The sequence below is a fragment of the Haliotis rufescens genome, unplaced genomic scaffold (assembly GCF_023055435.1).
Source record: "Haliotis rufescens isolate VD_foot unplaced genomic scaffold, xgHalRufe1.0.p SCAF_12, whole genome shotgun sequence".
Lineage (NCBI taxonomy): Eukaryota > Metazoa > Mollusca > Gastropoda > Lepetellida > Haliotidae > Haliotis > Haliotis rufescens.
The window spans coordinates 6,423,692-6,446,251 of record NW_025963802.1 but is presented as its reverse complement, the minus strand read 5'-3'; the positions used below and the strand labels follow the sequence as shown (position 1 = coordinate 6,446,251).

Here is a 22,560-nt window from a genome sequence, read left to right as displayed (position 1 = left end):
ATGAAATAAAACATAACACATAATAAAAGTCACGGATATATTATATTTATAATATAACACAGAAGAAAAAATATAACAATAGTTTTGGCAATAATTTCACATTCAATCAATTAACCAAAGGCAAATCATAAAAGTTATTGTCCAAATTTGATAAGGTGACCAGCGGCAGCTAGGAACTGCATGGTTGTCTTTCTTCCGGAGTCCCAGATGGAACAGTAATAAGTATAATAATTTCATTCCTCTACTCAGCTATATCGATGACTAACATTTTATACAAGAAGCTGCAACAGTACAAGCCTGACTTAATTGGGCAAAGGTATTTAAAAAAATAAGTCAAACAATAGTGTCATTTACATACAGTAAACTACGTTCATAACGAACATTCTTATAATGAACTGACCGATAAAACCAACTTATTTTTTAGTCCCGACCATTTGTTGTATATATGCTGTATGTATGCTTATAACGAACTACGGTTAATACGAACTAAAATTAGTGGTCTTAATTAGTTCGTTATAACCGTAGTTTACTGTAAATAGATGGGGATGAAACTGTGTTCCCAATTTGTCTGCATTATTTTCTGTAGGCAAATTGGGATGTAGGCAGAATGGGATTGAACCCCATACAGACAGTACATTCTCTAATGACGTGTAATTTCTTCCACAATGGGGGGCGGTCGGGTAGCCTAGTGCTTAAAGCGTTCGCTCGTCACGCCGAAGACCCGGGTTAGATTCCCGACAAGGGTACAATGTGTGAAGCCCATTTCTGGTGTCCCACCGCCGTGATATTGCTGAAATATTGCTAAAAGCGGCGTAAAAACATACTCACTCACTCACTCTTCCACAATGGATACATTATGACCTTATTTGGAGCTAATTGACAAGTTAAAAAGTGGCATGTATATTCGTTGTTCATGTGTTGGAATCATGTGGGGCGCACGTCAGTTACACGGATGACTGAGGCATTGAATGTTGTAACCTTGATATAACAACTTCTGAGCAAGAGATGGTGGCGGAGAATTGATGGATGGGTGACCGCGTCGGCAAGCTTGACAAAAGCTTGTTCCGTCTACACATTAGTTCGAAGTAGGATGAGATTATGTGACCGTTAACCTCCTCGCGCCTCGTAAACACCTTTGGTTGTATAATCCCCAGGGAGCTGAGAATAAGTGCACACTTATTCATTGTCCGGGATGATACATTGAGAGTGATATGACCTAATAGTAATGTCAAACTGTAGTACAGTCATGTATCATTTGCTTAAAAGTCATCGATCTTTACCTCCAAATGCAGCCTACAGTGACAAGATGTAGAGTCATACAGCTGACATATTGCTCACTGAGGTGTGACAAGACAGTTATTCTGCAATTGAGTGAGTTAGGGAGTGAGTGGATGGGCGTCTGTATTTTATCCATCAAGATGACAGGCTATCATATTACTACAGACGCGTCCCTATTGACAATAACAAATGAATTATCTCGACCACATGTACCGACTTCTCTCTTTATCAAACTATCAAGACAAAAGCTTCTTCGAAATAAACCCCTGTCCCCACATAAATACTAGGTAGTATGAGGTTATGTGACTGTAAACCACCTCGCGCCTCGTAGCCACCTTGGGTCGTATACTCCCCAGGGAGCGGAGAATGAGTGCACACTTAATCCTTGTCCGGGATGATGGTATAGCGCTGGGAGCATGCGTCAGTGGGTATACTCTGCGCATTTCACACATCATTATTCATATTATTTCAGAAAATATTATTGTTAAGGTTTCATCGCTATATATGTGCATGCACACGACCATGGTTACAATGACGATATTTAATCAATACATGTTCGTAATTATTTCCTCAAAAACATCCTTTGTGTAACACGAGAACATTCTAGTTTCTGTTAGGATATTCAATCTGAGATTGATTACGCCTTTCTGTGGAATAACAATATGTATAGTCAATCCGTTCACTTCCTTTCGATACCATAATGACGCATTAGAGTGTGTGATCCTAAAATACTTTTCGTACCAGGATCTCCAGTTCTATAACACGGAAAAGGTGTCCACCGCGAGCCTTAGCAAACGCTCAGCAAAGATCTGAATCCTAAACCAGTATATCAAGTTATGTTCGCTCACAACAACATAAATGTAGTTTGTAAAAGGAAAGCCACTTTTTCAAACCACGCATTACGAACATCGTGGCGCAGAACAGGTCGATATGTTGAGAAGGGCATCACACTTCAGGTATGTGGTTACATGCATCTTCCTGGTTATGTGTAAGACCCGACGATCCACAGACACAAGGTGAAGTAAATTTCAGCTACATTGTTGTGTACAAGTTGTATCTTACTTTTTGTAAGTAATCTTATATCTTCCTTCAACCGACGAGAGATCGAATGTTTCATCTGTGAATGGAGGCGAGAGGCGTCAGATATACTGTTACAGGAAGTACACTGACAACTGTCTTTACGGATGGATTAAGTTGTGGATTCATCACATCATTGTTACACATTTACATACAAATAAAATATATATTAATATGATTCACATAATGTTATAACATTGTACTGACCGTTGCAATTGTCCAGAATGCAGTGGGTAGCCTCAGACAGAATTGTCCACAGTATTCCATGCTTTTTATGAGGTTATGTTTGTTACGACTTGGGATCTGACTGATTTTGTGTCTTCGTGCCCTAAAGGAAAGGATCGTTACTCGTGCTTTCAACAATTCATGTACCTCACCAAAACACAGTGACAGGCCAGTGTGATGATTGTGCGATAAGAATGCAAGAGGCAGATGACTTTTACAGTTAATAGTAACCGACGCCATGTGTACAATATGTCTATTGTAGCCAACCACATCTTCATGTTCAATATGTGTGAGTGAGTGAGTTTGAGTTTACGCCACTTTTAGCAATATTCCAGCAATATCACGGCGGGGGGACACCAGAAATGGGCTTCACGCATTGTACCCATGTCTGGAATCGAACCCGGGTCTTCGACGTGACGAGCGAACGCTTTAACCACTAGGCTACCCGACCGCCCCTCAATATTTGTGAGATAACAATACATTGAGAGTCATGACCTCATACTAATGTCCAACTGAGCGCAAGCACACTCAGGCATCATTTGCTTAAATGTCATCCATCTTTACCTCCAAATACAGTGCCAGTTGTAGAATCGCCGCCATATACAGCTGAATTATTGTTCACTGTGGCTTAGATAACATTCATTCTCCCCCAAGTGAGTGAGTGAGTGAGTGAGTGAATGAGGACGTGGGTAGGTTAGTGTTTGGGCGTCTGTATCTTAATGATCAAGACTACATGCCATCATATTACAACAGACACGCTCCTATTGACAATGACAAATATATGATATCGACCACATGCATTGCTCTTTTTATCAAACACGTGCATTAATATGAGTTATTAGTATTCGTATCGTTTTTGTTGTGACAGCCATACAAATAGAAAAACCTCTTAATGGTGGAATTTTCCAATTATCTCTGACACAAAGGAAGTGCACACTTTGTAATGTCTTGAATTTTAATTGAATAATGAAAAGGGAACGCTTTGTTGTGAGACCCATTTGAGTCAACTGAATATGTTGGCTTGGAGTCAATAGCAACAAGGTGTTACACAACAAGGCGTTTTGCTATCATCTTGGGAACCTTCCGGTAACACGCACCAGTAACATTTCAGCTTTGCCGAACGCTGCAATAATTATGTACTTCCTGGTTGTTTGAGATTTTCATATTGTTTGACGCCTTATATACGAATGACATTATCGTATATATATACGATAATGTCATTCATGTATAAGGCGTCATACAATATGAAAATCTCATTATATATATATATATATATATATATATATATATATATATATATATATATATATATATATATATATATATCTGACTGTACGATTCAGTTTATTCAAACATACATTCATCGAAACTCTCCACAGTTAATGGACTAATGCAAAATAGCAGCTGTATATTTGCACGTTGAATGTGGGTGGTGTTGTGCGCAGTGTAATATGAAACCTAGCTAATTATAATGGCTTCGTACGAAGTGTGTTATGACTTGGCGTTTATTACTGCCCAGTTGTTTTTTCACGAGACTTTAGCCGACATGCTCCTCGGCTATAGGTACGCGTAAGAATGTTTGCTTTCATGTCCATGAAACCAGATATTATGCTTCCTTTATGTGGACACACTGCGTTTCGCCAGTACGTAGAAGCAAGTGCATTTATATTCACTCCTGGCAAACATACAACGTGGGATACAGTAGGATATCAACTGCTTTACTTGATCACCAATGTCACTCGGTAAGAATGACTAATGAGCTAGGACAGGGTGATAATGCTAACCACTAAATGCTAATGCTGGAGTAAAGAGGTGTGTGTTCTTTATGGTAAAATACATGTCCCCTCCTGTGTGTGAACAGCGCGCGCAGGCGTATGTCTCTGTAAATCCAATGTAGATATGTAAGCTACAAAACGATAGGACATTTTCTGTTTGACCATACTGACTAGGATTATCGATACATGCTCTAATGTAAAGAAGTGTCTTGATTTGAAGAAATGGGGCATCTTATTTAGTGGTATGCATGAACCCGATTCTTTTGTGTTTAATCAGTTAATGAATGAACCTTTTACTGATCAGGTAGTTTATTCTTCATTTCATGTGTCCTCGTCTGGGTAATAAATGAACTGTGATCTGTTTTTCTAAGGCTAGGAAATAAATAAACCTTAAACTGAGGTGTGTGTGTGTGTGTGTGTGTATGTATTAATGTGTGTGTATGTATGAATGTGTGTGTGTGTGTATGTATGAATGTGTGTGTGTGTGTGTGTGTGTGTGTGTGTGTGTGTGTGTGTGTGTGTGTGTGTGTGTGTGTGTGTGTGTGTGTGTGTGTGTGTGTGTGTGTGTGTGTGTGTGTATGAATGTGTATGTGTGTGTATGAATGTGTGTGTGTGTGTGTGTGTGTCTTATTCTGGATTTTGAGTGAACTTTAAAGATAGGTTTTTTATTCACGGTGTATGATGAACCTTGATCTACGTTGCTGTTTCGTTTTGTTGTTGTTGTTATTGTTGTTGTTGAATGAACCAGAACAAAAGTGTTTCATTCTAAGGGGTGAACGAATCGTGACCTGATCTTGAGTTCCATAGTTTCGGGCACTGAATGAACCATGAACTGAGTGTTTTCTGAGCCTGCAACCCATTGAACCAGTAACCCGTGAACATCCGGGTTACAATTGGTCTTCAGCAACCCATGCTTGTCGTAAGAGGCGACTCACGGGAACTGGTTGACAGACTCTATGACTTATTTGATGCATGTCAATATCTCCCAATTGCGTGGAACGATGCTCATGATATCACTCACTGAATCGTCTGGTCCAGACTCGATTATTTACAGATCGTCGTCATATAGCTGGAATATTGCTGAGTGCGGCGTTAAACAATAAACAAATACAAACATTGAACTAGTAGCTGAGATGTTTTATTCTGGTCTGTAAATGAACCAGTAGCTGAGGTGTTTTATTCTGGGTAGTGAGTGAACCAGTAGTTGATGTGTTTTATTCTGGGTAGTGAGTGAACCAGTAGTTGATGTGTTTTATTCTGGGTATTGAGTGAACCAGAGGATGGGGTGTTCTTTCCTGGGTATTGAGTGAACCAGCGGATGAGGTGTTTTATTCTGGGTAGTGAGTGAACCAGTAGTTGATGTGTTTTATTCTGGGTAGTGAGTGAACCAGTAGTTGATGTGTTTTATTCTGGGTATTGAGTGAACCAGTGGATGAGGTGATATATTCTGGGTTGTTAGTGAACCAGTGGCTGAGGTAGTTTATTCTGGGCAATCAGTCAACCATTAACTGATGTGTTTTATTCTGTTTATTCTGGGTAACGAGTTAACCGATAGATCGGGTGTTTTATTCTTGGAAATGAATCAACCTGCATACACGATATTTTGTAATTATTGGAATGAATAAGCCATAAACTGAGGTGTGTTTCTATCTTATTCCGATGTTTTATTCTGGGTGATAAGTGAACCTAACATATATAACCGGGGCCTTTTCGCTTGCAAACGGATCGTGTCATAGTAGTCACACTTTCTCTACTCGACGTTATACAGTTCATGAATATCCTTTCTAATCCTTGACATGCTCTATGAACAGAGTACTCCGCAGGTAGGGAATACATGGGTCAGATACATTATTCACCGGTGTAGTCACTGCCGTGTGTGCAATATACCCGCTGGATCTGCACGCACCTTATATTCCCCAAGGTAAACAATTGTTTAAAAACAAATCTACCCCAAAACCTTTAACTTACAAACAGTTAAGGGGATGTTGGATGTGCATCGAATGAACTGAACATCCTTTCACAAGGTAACATACGCGAGGTATTCTAAAAATATGCTATTATTGCATCGACTTTCGCGTCAACTAATCCCTAAGAGCTGCAGACCGGAACCCTGAACTTGATGCAGCGACGTCTCCTGTTTGAAGAGTCGATGACTACAAGGAGATACCTAATTGACGTGTTACATTTTGCAGATGGCAGACAAGAAGGACATGTTTCAGCAACTACCTGGATTGTCTGCTGACGGTAAATGCACATTGAACTGTTTTAAAATAGTTACTATTGTATTGCCCGTTGTAAGTAAATGCACAGTGAACTCTTTTATACTAGTTACTATTGTATTGCCCGTTGTAAGTAAATGCATAGTGAACTGTTCTATACTAGTTACTATTGTATTGCCCGTTGTAAGTACATGCATAGTGAACTGTTCTATACTAGTTACTATTGTATTGCCCGTTATAAGTACATGCATACTGAACTGTTCTATACTAGTAACTATACTATTGTATTGCCCGTTGTAAGTAAATGCATAGTGAACTGTTTTATACTAGTTACTATTGTATTGCCCGTTGTAAGTAAATGCACAGTGAACTCTTTTATACTAGTTACTATTGTATTGCCCGTTGTAAGTAAATGCATAGTTAACTGTTCTATACTAGTTACTATTGTATTGCCCGTTGTAAGTACATGCATACTGAACTGTTTTATATTAGTTACTATTGTATTGCCCGTAATAAGTAAATGCATATTGAACTGGTATATATCAGATACTATTGTATTGCCCGTTATAAATAAGTGCATATTGAACTGTTTTATATTAGTTACTATTATATTGCCCTTTATGAGTAAGTGTATATTGAACTGTTTTATATCAGTTACTATTGTATTGCCCTTTATGAGTAAATGCATATTGAACTGTTTTATATTAGTTACTATTGCAATGCCCGTTATAAGTAAGTGCATATTGAACTGTTTTATACTAGTTACTATTGTATTGCCCGTTATAAGTAAGTGTATATTGAACTGCTTAATACTAGTTACCATTGTATTGCCTGTTATAAGTAAGTGCATATTGAACTGTTTTATACTAGTTACTATTGTATTGCTCGCTATAAGTAAGTGCCTATTGAACTGGTATATATCAGTTACTATTGTATTGCCCGTTATAAGTAAGTGCATATTGAACTGTTTTATATTAGTTAATATTGTATTGCCCGTTATAAGTGAGTGCATATTGAACTGTTTTATATTAGTTACTATTGTATTGCCCGTTATAAGTTAATGCATATTGAACTGTTATGGGTTTCTATTGAACTCTTCACCATGGGCATATTATGTGCTGCTAACTCCGAGTGATGCGTAAACTGTCTGCTTGAAGGCTTATTGAACTGTACGTAATATTTTAGGGTCTCTATTTCGTTATATACGTTATATATAGTACTTGGTGATATGTTGTAATCATCTCATTTCCACTTTATTTGCTTACGTAAGGATGAACTAGCGCTATATCAATTTATAAGAACAACTGTAAATGTGCAATAAGCACTAACACCATCCTTTTCTGTTTTGCAGATATAGACAACCGGACGGTCATCGTCGCACCCGAGTCGTCGGAGACGTTGCCAGACAGAGAGGCGTTGTGGAGGTACTTCGAGAGCCGGGATGAGTCAGGGGGAGGGACACTCGAGTTCCTGGATGTTCTGTCTGACGACAGCGCCCGGGTGACGTTTGGAGATGCATCTGGTAGGTATAGAGAGCGTAAACGTCCACCTTATTCAGTCGATATTCATGCACAGTAGCATGGATCACCAGATACTTAGTCAGTGAGTGAGTTTGCTCTAACGACGCTTTGCCAATAGTATTTCAGTTATATTACGGCGTCGCTGGGAGGAAAGCCAGATGAGATTTAAGTTTAGACGTTTACCACTTTGGTGAAACCACGGGCAACCGTGTCCTCCAGATGTTTAGTGAACGGCTGTATTACCATCACGAACGAAAGCAAAACTTCATCGTTTGAATTAAGTCTTTGAAAGGCACTTAGAACTGTTTCACATAAGGAAGAGAATTTAGGATGTCAACTACTTAATTATGAGGGACACAATGTTTTCGAATATATACTTCCTCCTTCATTAGGTGAATGGTGAAGGAGTAAGTATATACACTGAAACGTTGTGAATGATGAAGGATTAAGTATATACTTGTCCCCCATAATAAAGAAGTTGACATCCATAAATGCTCTCCCTTAACGTTTGAATTGCTCGAAATGATACAAATACTTGAGTCGTTTCATGGCATCGACGGGTTCTAACGTCTGTAGAGTTTGACATTAATTCGTGGTTTAGCCGATCGCGAGAATCATAAAAATGAAGTCAAATGCTACATTGTTTAATATCGAACAACCAGTAAATGTATCATCATTTACACATCGTTTTTGGTGTTATGCGTGAAAACGTACTTAATATATAGAATTTGACGTTATTCTTCCATAATGCCATTGCGTGGCTTCCTATCATTATGTTAAAAACTGAGTTTCAATGCGAGCTGAAAATAAAATGAAATGCCCACATGTACATTTTACATTCGCGCCGAAAAATGAAAAATGATTTTTTTACTTATTCCATACAAAGGAAAAACGTATTTAAAAAATAATAAATCTTCTGATAGGATGTAGGGCTCCTATGTACATTTGGTGTCGTCGGAAATATTCGTGCCAAGCGAAATTAAGTGTGCAATGATCCTCCATTTTCCCCATGTAAAATATAACTGAATTTTAAAGATGACATTTCAAACCTTCTAATACAGGCCAGAGGGCTCATTCGAGAAAATTATACATATAACATAATTGTACACGATTAATAGTAATTACCAAATAAACTGTGTCATTAGCAGAGTCCATACGAGTATCATCTTTTGAAATTATATTGATTCCCTTAAGATGCGTCAAATGTCGAGATGCGAGATCACAAAGTCAGCGGTATTCGCCTCATCGTGTACCCATACTACAGATCACAGCAGCCCGACGTCGACTTATACGACAATAGACTGGCAATGTCTCCCCTCTCAGAAGACACTACCACAGACTCGCAACAGCCAGAAGACACTCCTACAGACTCGCAAAAACCAAAAGACTCTCCCACAGACTCGCAACAAACAGAAGACTCCCCCACAGACACCCAACAACTTGGAGACACTTCAGAACCGCAACACAAAGAAGAACAACCAATAGTAGAGTCCCCGCCTCTCAATAGTGAAGAGCTGAACATATCACGCGGCAAGGTACGCTACCTGGAAACATTTCCCTCACATTCGCTTCAAGCTCTGGTCAAGGATTTCGTTGAAGTAGAGTATGCTACTGATGCTTTCATTGTAAAAGGGAGTGGGTCAGACTTTAAGAAGAAGGTGAATAGTCTTAAGATAGCAATTTTGGATATTAAAGAGGATACGTTTGAAATGAACAAACGCCATGTGTATGGGTTCTTGACGTCACCCCGTGGCAGACTGGAATTGAAAAAGATTGAGGACAGGTTCCGGTGTGCTGTGAGTGTCGACCCGGGCGTGTACTCCGATGTCAAAGAAGATGGTGGTGGGTATAATACTTCTGAAATTGTTTACGTTACATAACTTTTTCTGTGAATTAGTCAGAATGACTTCTTTGACACTGTATTTGTGGGTGTTGGAAGTAAAGGTCTAGTTCATGCACCACACAGACATTATAAAATGCGTACAATGTACTGTTTTACAAGTTAATCAAGTGAAACTGATGTATTCCTAAATACAGTTTATAACAAACGACAATTCCGCCTGAACTCAATTCAGTTGGAATGTAATGACTTCAGTTGCAAGTGGTTGAGAGTGATCTGAACTAAAAACAAACCATGTCACCTCAATGACACCAGTCTCAGCTTAATGACACCAGTCTCAGCTTAATGACACCAGTCTCACCTTAATGACACCAGTCTCAGCTTAATGACACCAGTCTCACCTTAATGATAACTCGTACACTGGTGCCGGTCCGGGGATCACTGAGCACAGTGTAAGATATTAAAGCTAACACACTTCCACCTTCCTCCTTTCAGAACCAGCCTCGAGCATTATCGACACTGATCTTAACTTTATCCAAGGAGAAATAGCCCATCAACGGGTAGGCAGTCACTTTGCTGACATTTCAAACATGTAATATGATGTCAGGTCATGTCATTAGATGTATAGGAGATGTATAGAAATATAGATAAATACTCTCAAATGTGCTCCTGGAAAGAGGCTAAGCGCCATGTCTTCTTTATTGTCATCCCATACTTCCATGTGACTTTTGGAAACATACAAACATGGCATTGAGCACATTCTTATACATGTCTAAGATATCACCTTTATCTGATGACAAGTCGGTAACACTGTATATTCTTCTAGATGGACACAAGTAGTGGTTCAAGTAGTAGTAAGCGGTGCTAAACTTATTTCCAGGTAAAAGTATTCGTTGATTTATGTTAACATGAAAGTGATTACACCACATCAATATTAATGTGATTTAGTGAAACATCAAACAAACCACTGTTGATATGTTGGAATCTGTATATGTCACCAGGCCGATGTGCTGGTCAGCACAGTAGACAGGGACTTGGATCTGTCAGAGGGATCTGCCAGCATCGCGGCAGCAGGCGGAGACGAGATACAGGTGGAGTTTAGAAACAGGTACCCCAAGGGTATCAAATACGGCAAGGTCGCGAAGACCAAGGGAGGGAATCTCAACTGTCAGGAGGTGTTCTACTGTTGTTTGCCAGAATACTCCATCGACCCCACACTCAAGGTGAGTGAGTGAGTGAGTGAGTGAGTGAGTGAGTGAGTGATATTTAAGCTCACGACATGTAAATAATCAAGTCACGGAAAGACCTAACGATGATATTCAGCACAAACGAGAATCACACGCTGTAAACAACTTCACCCTCACACCCTCCCCCACCCCCTCCCCCTCCCCCACCCCCACCCCCACCCCAGCGACCCCCATCCACATACCCCACCACCCCAAACAGGAGGGATGTGAGATCGACTTTTTAAGTGAGTGAGTTTGGGATCCAGCCCACAGCGGGAGACATGCTCAAGTGGGTCGTTACGCGCAAACCCTTTCACCACTTCACAGTCACTTTCTTTATAAACTGGCGTAAAGGATTAATGATGTTCGTGAATATGCTTCATCCATGATGTATGTTATTTCTATGTTTTTTCTTTGTGTTGATCAGTAACTAGAGCTTAACAATATACCAATGACTATGCACAAATGTGATCACGTCAATGTAAGTCTAAAATTCCTGGTTGATAAAAATATGTGGTCAACAAGCACATTAAGAAGGAAGAAATATTTCAGGTATTACCGAACCAGTACGACAGTGACTTACAACCCCCGTGTCATGAGTGCCTTTCCCAAGCATGAGCTGTTAGCATTCACACACGCTGTGATAATATCAGTGCTATATGACACATATCATTCGGTATAGACCGGGGCCCTTTCAACAAAGCAGTCTTTGTACTATGACTGCCGTAATTCCATGATAAAATATGGGCGGTTGGGTCGCCCTAGCGCACAGATCGGTTTCTGGAACGAGGACCCAACTTCCTGGTCCACATGACCTGACCTAGCTACAGCAATGACGTCCTGAAGTTGCTGTAAAGAAAGTCGACTTTTTTGTATTGCCTTTGTAGAGAGTCTAGAGCGTACAATAGAAGCGGCAAACTAAAGGACGAATAACATAGAGGCCTATATTCATACATTCAACAAACTGTGTATAAAATGCTGATAGCTATCACTATCACAGTGCAAATATAGCGTGTTATCTGCGGGACTAAATGTTTCACGGACGCATACGAGTCGACATATGGACGCCAGATTGTGCAATGATATACATACGGCAATTGTCAATCGTGGGTGGGTTATATTATACATGACGGGTAAGGCTGTTGTCGGCACATAATTAAGGTCGCAACAAGGCTAGAGGAGTTATGTCCCTGGAATGGATGACATGAATTAGTGAAGATGCATATGTCATTATTGTGGATGAGTATGGTTTATGCTTTATTCTTGTCATATCATGGCGGAGGACACCAGATCTAGACTTCACATTTTGTATCATATGGGGAAGCGAACACGAGTTTTCGGCGTGACGAGTGAACGCTTTGACCTCCAGACTACCCAACCGTCCTTTATTGCTCTGGGTGTCGTTGTGCAAAGCGATCTTAGAGCTCAGGTGATCGTAACTCCCATTACGTAACACAGACTTACGACAGTCGTAGCGCTAAGGTTGTTTTGAACAACGCCACCCTGGTCAGAGCCATGCCCGTGCTGCTCGTGGGTTTCACCGATGTGGTAAACGCCTGACACCTGCATCATTGCTTTCCTCACACTCAAGCTGACACGCCGTGATATAACTGGAATACTGTTTAAAGCGGCGCTAAACCCAACTCACTCACGCACTTTATTGCTCTGACAAGTGCACTTGTAGATTAGTGGATGCATGCTGATATTATAAACTGATGGGAACGAATTAGGGAACGATGAAAGATAGAGAAATAAGCTTCGCTGTCAGTACTTTTCAAACAGCGCGCATACTAATTCAACACAGGTAGGAATCAAATGTTGAGTAGTGTTTGTGTAAATTGATTCCAACGCGTATTTGGTGAACAAGCCTGGGAAACCATGTATTATCATTTTCCTTTGTCTAAAACTAAGTTCTCCCGTATTCATTTCCATCAGTATAAATCATTACATTGGTTGCCAAAGCATCAATATGTAAAAGATAACAAATTCATGGTAGAAATTATACTAATAAATGACATATGGAACACATCGTAACAATATCGGGAATCGAACCCGGGTAGTAGATTTAACAGGGGAACACTTTAACCACTAGACTACACCCACAATATTAAGATATATCGTAATCTCGTTTTTGTTTGTTCCTGGACAGGGTTTGGAGAAAGTTGTATACAAGTGTCTGTACGATGCTTCTGAGAGCGACTACCGCAGTATCGCGCTGCCAGCCCTGGGAACAGAGAAGCTAGGCTATCCACCCGACAAAGTAGCAAAGAAAATGCTGACCATAATATTCTACTTCATGACCTACACTTCCTCCCTGACTGATATCGCCATCGTTATTGGCCCTGGCAACAGCGAAGTCGTCACGGTAAGGCATAAAATTATGTTTCAATTGCCAAATATGCCGAAAGGTTACTAGGTGTAATAGTTTGTGACTGAATTGTCTTCAACGCCGCTTTGAACAATATATAAGTTGTATCAGTTTTATAATGGAGGATAACCCAATGTGGTGGGTCATAGACGTTTAACACAACCAGGGCTTCAGGTCGAGGGAATGGCAATTGTTCCTTTTTTTGACCATTTGTCTGTCAGTGTGATTCCCTTGCTCGTGGGAGTCGCCAATATCGAAAACGTCACTACTGACTTCATACCAGGTTCTAGGAGGATACTAAGTATTGTATGTTTCGCTAAGCAGTGACCAACGTCGAAATGTTTTATGTTTCTTTCAAGATGTGTTAGAATTGGGCCATGGCGAAAAGTGAGTGAACCTACTTAGCGCCGCTTTAAACATGAATGCGTTTTAAATTTGTATTTCTGATCCCCAGGCATTTAAACAAGAGAGGATCAAGCAAATTCGTAACTCCAAGCTAAACGCAGGTACTGCAGTATTTTACTTTAAAGTGAGTGAGTGGTATTAGCAATATTTCCGAAATTAATTTCACGCAATGTACCCATGTGGGGAATCGAACCCGCGTGAATTGTCTTCGGCGTGACGAACGTATTAACCAGTAGACTACCATACAGCCCCTCACTTCGATGATACAGTTGTATAAAAGAACAGATATTCATCGATTCGATGCTAAAATGGTGCTACAATGTACTCATACCTGTCATATAACATTTACCTCGTTAACTCATTGTTTGAAAACGCCCCTAGCTTCTGACGTCAAACAACGTGTGGCGCCAAACAACAAATAAAACCAAATCGGGTACTGAGAATAGGTTTCACACACACACACACACACACACACACACACACACACACACACACACACACACACAAGAAATTGGCTTCGCACATTGTACCCATGTAGGGAATCGAACCCTGGTCTTCGGCGTAAGGAACTAACGCTTTAACCATAAGGCTACCTCTCCGCCCAGGTGTGAAAGTATAACAAAAATGTGCATGATGTGTTGTACACGTCACCTTTTCAGTAATAACTGTACTAAAAAATGTTCCCACTTATATATATTGCTATGTTTTTATTGTGGAATTAGTAGCCGATGTCCCCGCTGGCTCTGTGGCGGATGCTGGGTACCAGGTGGGGAAGTTCACTATTCACACCGGACACGGCGACATCAGCAAGGAGAGTGCCGCATGCATAGCCCACTTCACTAACTCAACAACGCCCTTGAATATAGGTGATTCTTCCTGTTTCACATCCTAGCAAGATGAGGAATGAGAAATTTATTATATTCATAATTTTGAAACTTTGAACAATCTGAAAATCCGGTCATAGGTCTATAATTCATGAAAATGGCGTGTGTGTATAATAAAAGATGATGATATGTTTCAAAGTTGTAACTTCATATGAAGTAATAGTCGAAAGATCATTTTTAATTGCAGTTCCGTCATAGGATATTTGTTTTGGAAGTATTTGTGGTTATTCTCAAATTGACATGTGTAATCTGACCTTTGGTTCTGTGAATAATTGTCTGTATAGATAGTTATGATTGTTTGGTCTGCTAGGATATTACCATAGGTTCACATATCAGCGTAGCTCCTGTGAGTTTTCCACTGGAAGATAAATACTGGAATACAAATTGAAGACGTTCGCTCGTATCGGTTGAAACCTAAAATGTGCGTGGCAATGTAGCATTATCGGAAGTATTCCCGTTTAGGGTACTCATTTGGAAATCACTTGTATCTAATCCATAAATTTGAGACATAATGTACTGAAAGTATAATTGAAAACTACGAATGAAATGAAAGGCAAACGGAAGATTTTGCTGACAACTTTATGTTGTGACGGATTTGCAGGTATACTGTCCAGCCCACTGAGTGTGGCGTGCGGCAAGGACCTTGAGCTACAGTGTCAGCTGGCAGGTGAGGGATTTTGTGGGTGCGTCCGGGTGTCAATGAGAAGGTGAGGGTAGTGGATAATCAGAAATACTATCAAGCCAACTGATAGTGGCGAGTGGCAAGGGCCTGAACTGCAGTGTTGGTGAGTGAATGAGATAGTTGCGTGTGGCAAGGAGCTGATTTCAGCTGGCTTGGTGAGTGAGGTGTCAGCAGGATGAAGTTGGTGAGTGGAAAAAGGGGTTGATTAGTCGATGAGAGAGGGCAGTGGGTCAACGAGGGGTGCATGAGTGGATGAGGTCATGGTGAGCGAGTGGATAAGTGATGCAGTGATTTGAAAACATAAGGCGTGAGACAATAGGTGGGTAAATACTGAGTTGAGAAATTCGTGAGTGAGTGGGTCCTTGGGTGAGTAAGCAATATATGTCCTTGTATATTAGAGGTGTATACCAATAGCTGGTACAGTTAGGGTGTTGTAATTGTGTGTCTCCATCATTGCAGCTGGTCAAATGAAGGGAAAAGGACTTGCTATGACCACGGCGCCAAACATCGCGGCAGACATCATCATGCACATTGGTGTTGACCGTTTCAAGGGCAACTGGAAAGACGTCATAAAAGCATGTTTGAAAGTTGCGACTGAAAATAGCGTTACATCGATCGCATTTCCAGAGTTTGGAACAGGTGAGGAAAACTTCAAAGTGATTAATGAATGGAAGAGTCATTTGCATAATATTATATCTCTGTGTTATCTATGATTCAGTGCCTTAAGTTTGTTACAGCACACCGTTTCTTAAGTGTTTTCGTCGTACAAGCTACATTGCTTGGGATGGATAAGGTTTATTATTTAGCTGTGATGTATTCTAGTCTCATTACACAATAAATCAAAACTTATACGGCAGACACAAACTCAAATATAGATATATGTACATGTTGGTGACAATAATGACAAGTACATTATAGTTGTACCCTCATTCACATTCTGCATTCTGTGGCAGAAGTATTAATGGAGAAAGATTAAACAACACGCATTCATAAGTTATTACCGGTGAACAAGCAGCTGAGTGCTTATTTTTATGCGCGCATATACACAAATATATCAAAGATGGTAATCACGTCACATATTAAGCATCATCATTTCAGACAATCAGCACATCAAAATATCGACGATAATATTTTGGCTGATTTAAACTATAAATTTAAATGACATCGGACATCGTCATTGACATGGGTAATGTTAACACTGTATGGTGTACATTATTTCAAAACAAGTGACCATTTGATATGCTTCCTTGCATTGAAATCAATAGCACTCATTCTACATTTATTTAGCATTTCATCATCCTGCATTCTGATTGGTCAAATCTCCGTCATAACTAAACCATGCTTTTGTTGTTGCCTACATCACCATGAATTTATTTATTTAAGTACTTCTGTCATAATAGTTGTTTATATAATCGTTAAAGCCTGGACCATTTCCATATTCATAAGAAATCTGTACGAAGGAGTTGGCCTTATTTTCTCTCTGTGTCATAGATTCGAATGATATTTTCAGGTATTGGACCTATGTTAGCAGTCTCTAACTTGAAAACACATGACTATACGTCAGTTGGATGGAATTATCTTACAATGGCTGCATTTTATCAGGAATCTGCGTCCTACTGTAACTTGATAGCAGACGTATTTCCCTAACGACGGGCCGCTACCTATTCTGTTATGTGACATCACTGGCGTCACGTTTCTTGTTTGTGATTTTATCCTTTATTATGTTCTATGGTGTTGCTATTTGTAAATCAATGGCCTCCCTCTGTTCATCTATCCTCCTTCGTCGGGCAGTTAACGGCAGGCCTCGACCTTCTGCAAATGATAGTGCCCTGAAAAATAACGCTACCCTTTTACAAACACCGAACATTTGGAAACTCATAATGGTCAACTTCTTCTGTTCTTGACAGGTGATGGGAAGCTCCCTCTAGAAAAAATGCCGAAGCTGCTTGTGAAATGCTTGAGGGACATTGAGAAGAAGGACTGTTCTCTCACCGACATCAGTTTTATCAGCAGCGACGCAACTTCACATGCCCTGTTTTGTTCCCACTTGGAGACAATCATTGGTCACAAGGATACTAAAGGTGAATCTGTCTATCTTCGATTATCCGGGGTGTCATGTCTCCATCCTGTTATGACATATCTTGTATCCATTCTCTACCTTGTTTTGAGTCTGGTAGAACTTACACTGTTCTCTCATGGTTGAGTGAGTTGTGTTTAACGCCGCTTTTAATAGTAATCCAGTTATATCACGGCTTGTCAGCTTAACGTGAGAGGAAAGCCCTGAGTGATGTCATAAGGACCTTCTTTTCTCGCTGATGGCAATATATTTGTTATGATTGTGACCACAGAGCGAATAGTGTGTCGCAATCTGATTTGATAAATAGGGTCCGAACCTGGAATGTATTTTGTGAATAAATACCTTTCTTTCTTAGAGGAATTATTTTTGAAGACACACTGCCATTTCGAAAGTGGTCAAATGTAACTAATGTGATATTTGGGATAACACTTTCTAAGTAAAGTACAGGTTCTCCTAATTTTATGGGTTGAGTCCCATGGGGGTTGTTCATGAGGATAGACCGTAGCGAGGATATTCGTGAACAATCATGCAGTCAAACTCTCTGACGTTTCTCAATGTATATTGTAACGCTGAGACCAAAATTAGAGGTTCTAAATGATCAGAAAGAACGACTTTTGTTTGTTTTCGTGCTAGGGAATTCCCAGGGGTTTCCCTGTAATGTGGAAGTAGTCCGTCAGTGTTTACGTCATTTCAAGAACACGGTCTCGTGCAAAACGTATGAACGTCAAAATGTGTCGTTCATACACTTATGAATTTCGCGGTCATGTGACCGACCTCTCGACCAATGGAAAAGCCGTATATCGTGTAAACGTCAAATTTAAAAAAATATTGCCATGTTACGTCAGCCTGGCTTCTCTCAGTGATCTATCATCTCCACACGCAATGTCGTTGAATAAGCCAAAGGATGTTGAGAGCTTTCAATATGTGTTCGTGAAACGTGTTCCGATAGTACATAAGCACGGTATTTGGTATTACACACTGTGTAATACAGCTGTATGTTTATCAAATGGGTGATCTCTTTACGGGCAAGTAATAAATTTTGGCATTTACAATGTCAATAATAGTATGTGTTTTCAGAATTGATGGTGTTATTGAGTATTTGATACCCCTTGGGTTTTGAATAAAAAAATATCCGGCCACTGACTACTCACAAACCTGAAAACACATTATGTTTAACATTACATTATACTTCATTTGTTGCCTGTCCCTGTAGGCCACTTGCCTGACGGTGCATCAGGACAGATCTCTGCCACAGACACTCTACCGAGACAAACAGGAGAAGGACAACAGGTATGTTCGAAGTTCGAACCTTGACATGGTTACTGTTTTTCCGTGCCAAAATAGGTCCTCAGGACCCATTGCTCTGCGTAAGATTCACCGTTTATGGGAAATCGGGGGTCTCAAATTTAAAGGGGTATCCAGCTGATAGCGTGTCATCGTACCTGATGACGTTACACGTTGCTCATGCTACCAACCACCGTTTTACCTGGCGCGGATCTATCATTTACAGCAGGCACACGTGAGAGTTTGAATACTGCTGACTGTGGTGTTAAAGAATACTCACTCAATCATGCATTACTTTACAAAATGGCTGTTGAATTACATTATCATAAATATGAAATTGTCGTAAAATAATATTTAGCAACAGTTTAATAAATATCTTGGTCAATGTTATTTTTTGTTACATTTGTATTGAATTATACATTTTGAGAAGATGTTAAGCTACTGACTGTAACATGCATATATCCACTCTGTCGTCAGTCGGGGAGTATGGAGCAGGTGTTCGTGAAGACTACCAAGGACACAGAGGCCGACATCACAGTGTACTCAGAAAAAGAAGATGTTCTACGTCGGGCGTTTAAAGCTGTAGAAGATATCTGCGACATTCGCATTGTGACGAGAACGTTTGAAGAAAAGAGACTGAAGCACATGGTAACCTCTCAGGTATGAATTCCGTGATCAGGTACTGTATTCCGTGATCAGGTACGATATTCCGTGATCAGGTACGATATTCTGTGATCAGGTACTATATTCCGTGATCAGGTACGGTATTCTGTGATCAGATACTGCATTCCGTGATCAGGTACGATATTCTGTGATCAGGTACGATATTCTTTGATCAGGGACGATATTCTGTGATCAGGTACTGTATTCCGTGATCAGGTTCTGCATTCCGTGATCAGGTACTGTATTATGTGATCAGGTACTGCATTCCGTGATCTCTCACCTGGAGCAGAAGGTAGGTGCAGGAAAGTGTCACATGAGCATAACAATCTTACAGGGGGGGGGGGGGGGGGGGCATGCTCCATGGACTTGTGTTCATTTCCAGTGTTCTTTGTCCAAACGATAAATGAAAGCTTGTTGAACAATGCATCATAAAACGAATCATTTGACAAATAAAGTTTATTTCAATGATGCAAAGTTTCTGGGACTGACAACTTACACGAGTCTAGTCTCCATTTAAAGCTTTTGACACCGCGTATTGGTCAAAGGGATGGATTGTGCAAATTGATAGTCCAAAATAGTGTTCAATAGCTGGAATTAGCCAAGTCTTTGGAGGGAATTTAGACTACAGTCTGAGCTTTGATGACCAACCTTTCAAGCTCGTGAAGATCCGGGGTAGAATAGGTCTTCAGGACTATGAATATAAGACACGATGAAACTAAACTAATACGCATCATCAGAATCCAAGTAAGTGTCCATTTTCATGTACATTGTAAATAGTAATGGTATACCCAATTATGTTAAATAAAGGAATTGGTTGTGAATGTTGGTAGTATGTTTAAACTACGAGATCAACTGCTTTCATCTGACACTACAGATGCAGAGCCTTAAAAGATCACTTGAGAGCATGGCGGTGGACATGACCATCAAATGGGCGACGGGGATGGTTGAACTGGAAGGTGTTGATGACGATGTACATGAGGTGGAGTCAGTGCTGTCCCGGATAACGCCTCAAGCTGATTGATGTAGATTCACGTTTATATTAAGTATCACGTGTCACGCTCAGACATTTAAACAGACCTGTATCGAGTACATATTTCTGTTATGTACTTTCATTTCTGACGGTTATGGTATCGTATGGTATTCTTTAATTGACTATGCTCCAAAATATCTAGGACCAAGATTACCCGCTCATTAATTTCCATCATATGTGTACACATGTGAACAAACATGCCTTAGATGCTCCCCTTGTTACAGCCATTATGAAGAGATGTCAATGATAAATGTATCAGCTTTATTTGTGAACGCCAATGTCAATACTATTGTTTGACGATTACATTATTGTTCGTTTAATGGATTTCATGTGCTGAGTGATGGATTTGTATGGATAAATGTATTTGCGCGTGTGTAATGAATATGTATTCCACTGTTGTGTGTCGTGAAACTGGCCTCTAACTGTAAGTAGTCTGAAGTGAAATTCAATGTACTTTTGAATTGGTATTTTTCTTACTAGACTTAGCCATTTTAATAATATACATAGAGCTCGAGGAACAGCTAGAATTCGTATTCATATACATAGAGCTCGAGGAACAGCTATAATTCGTATTCATATACATAGAGCTCGGGGAACAGCCTGAATTCGTATTCATATACATAGAGCTCGGGGAAAAGCTAGAATTCGTATTCATATACATAGAGCCCGGGGAACAGCTAGAATTCGTATTCATATACATAGAGCTCGGGGAAAAGCTAGAATTTTGTATTCATATACATAGAGCTCGGGGAACAGCTAGAATTCGTATTCATATACATAGAGCTCGGGGAACAGCTAGAATTCGTATTCATGTACATAGAGCTCGGGGAACAGCTAGAATTCGTATTCATATACATAGAGCTCGGGGAACAGCTAGAATTCATATTCATATACATATAGCTCGGGGAACAACTAGAATTCGTATTCATATACATAGAGCTCGAGGAACAGCTAGAATTCGTATTCATATACATAGAGCTCGAGGAACAGCTAGAATTCCTATGCACAAGTTGTTCCAGTCATGACTGCAATTTGCTGAAGAATATTTTTTTTATGAGAAACCCCCTTAAATGTCACCCAAGTGCGTCAGTTTTAATTACACCACTGACTCTATAGAAACGCATTGTCAACTGCATACTATTAAACCTTTGTATTAATTTGCTTTTTGCTTTTTATTTCATTCAATTCCTTCTATGGCAATCTGTGATTTAGATTTGAGGGCTTTTGAGTCAAAATACCAGAGAATGTGTCAGGCAATGGTCTTAGGAGAGAGAAAGTGACAAGGTCCCCAGTACCCTTGACCAATGAGGATCGTAATGTGTGACCTGGCAGATTGAGTGTCTACAAGATGTGGATCGTATTTTATGCCTTCTTCTCCTGGCGTGATGCAGCTTATATTATTGTTCACTGTGGCATGAAGCAACTTTTGACTCGCTAATCCTAGGTGTACATAAAAGGGTTAAAACTTGTATTATACTTTTCACATTCAAACACAGAAATTTGTTTTTAGTATATATTGATTACGTTCAACTTTTTATGGCACTTTCCTGCAATATCTCGGTTGGGGACACCAGAAATAGGCTACATATGGAGAACTCATGTATGGCCCTTTTATACACTAGTCAAGATACGTTAGATTTAGATAACTTTAGCAATATCTTTACAAACGTGGACGAAATTATGAAATCATTGAAAAAAGTCAATACATGAAATGTCTTAATATTCATTTCTCAGACAAAAGAAAGAAACACAATTCAAAAACAAATGATCAGGATTCTTATTAACGCAAAGGTACAGTTTTGACAGAAGGTAAACATTCGTCAAAATATTCTTTAAAAAAACGTTTTTCTTTTGCGAATCCTGACAGTTATCTTGCAATACTCTTGAAGATCTTAAAATGTATTGTTGTATCAGCAGGAAATCTTCCCTTGGTATCGTGTATCAATCGCTGTATGTGTAGTTTTAAACAAGCAAACATATTTTTCTGCCTAACAAGGATGTGATTTT

The 22,560-nt window shown here is 39.8% G+C and overlaps 1 protein-coding gene across 5 annotated transcripts; it reads left to right on the top strand.

Moving 5' to 3' along the window:
- The first annotated feature begins 2,099 nt into the window (after positions 1-2,099).
- LOC124141245 (protein mono-ADP-ribosyltransferase PARP14-like) lies at positions 2,100-21,710 on the top strand. 5 transcript variants are annotated; one of them, XM_046509199.2, is made up of 15 exons: positions 2,100-2,234; positions 6,548-6,599; positions 7,926-8,096; positions 9,289-9,936; positions 10,430-10,494; positions 10,936-11,157; positions 13,310-13,525; positions 13,983-14,034; positions 14,656-14,799; positions 15,419-15,484; positions 15,959-16,138; positions 17,407-17,580; positions 18,790-18,866; positions 19,338-19,520; positions 20,398-21,710. In XM_046509199.2, exons 1-15 carry the CDS (start codon positions 2,115-2,117, stop codon positions 20,542-20,544), a joined length of 2,517 nt encoding a protein of 838 aa, XP_046365155.2. In that variant the 5' UTR covers positions 2,100-2,114; the 3' UTR covers positions 20,545-21,710. The 5 variants fall into 5 exon arrangements, with proteins under 5 accessions (XP_046365155.2, XP_046365157.2, XP_046365156.2 ...); XM_046509201.2 differs by having other exon boundaries at positions 2,161-2,294; XM_046509200.2 differs by lacking the exon at positions 2,100-2,234 and adding an exon at positions 4,105-4,322 and having other exon boundaries at positions 14,659-14,799.
- The last annotated feature ends 850 nt before the right edge of the window (positions 21,711-22,560 follow it).

Excerpts from the sequence above, each read along its gene's own strand:
- LOC124141245 (XM_046509198.2), top strand. The coding sequence starts at position 4,200 with ATGTGGACACACTGCGTTTCGCCAGTACGTAGAAGCAAGTGCATTTAT. Across the intron at positions 10,495-10,935 it reads GAGAAATAGCCCATCAACGG|GCCGATGTGCTGGTCAGCAC; the intron begins GTAGGCAGTCAC and ends ATATGTCACCAG. Across the intron at positions 14,800-15,418 it reads AACAACGCCCTTGAATATAG|GTATACTGTCCAGCCCACTG; the intron begins GTGATTCTTCCT and ends ACGGATTTGCAG.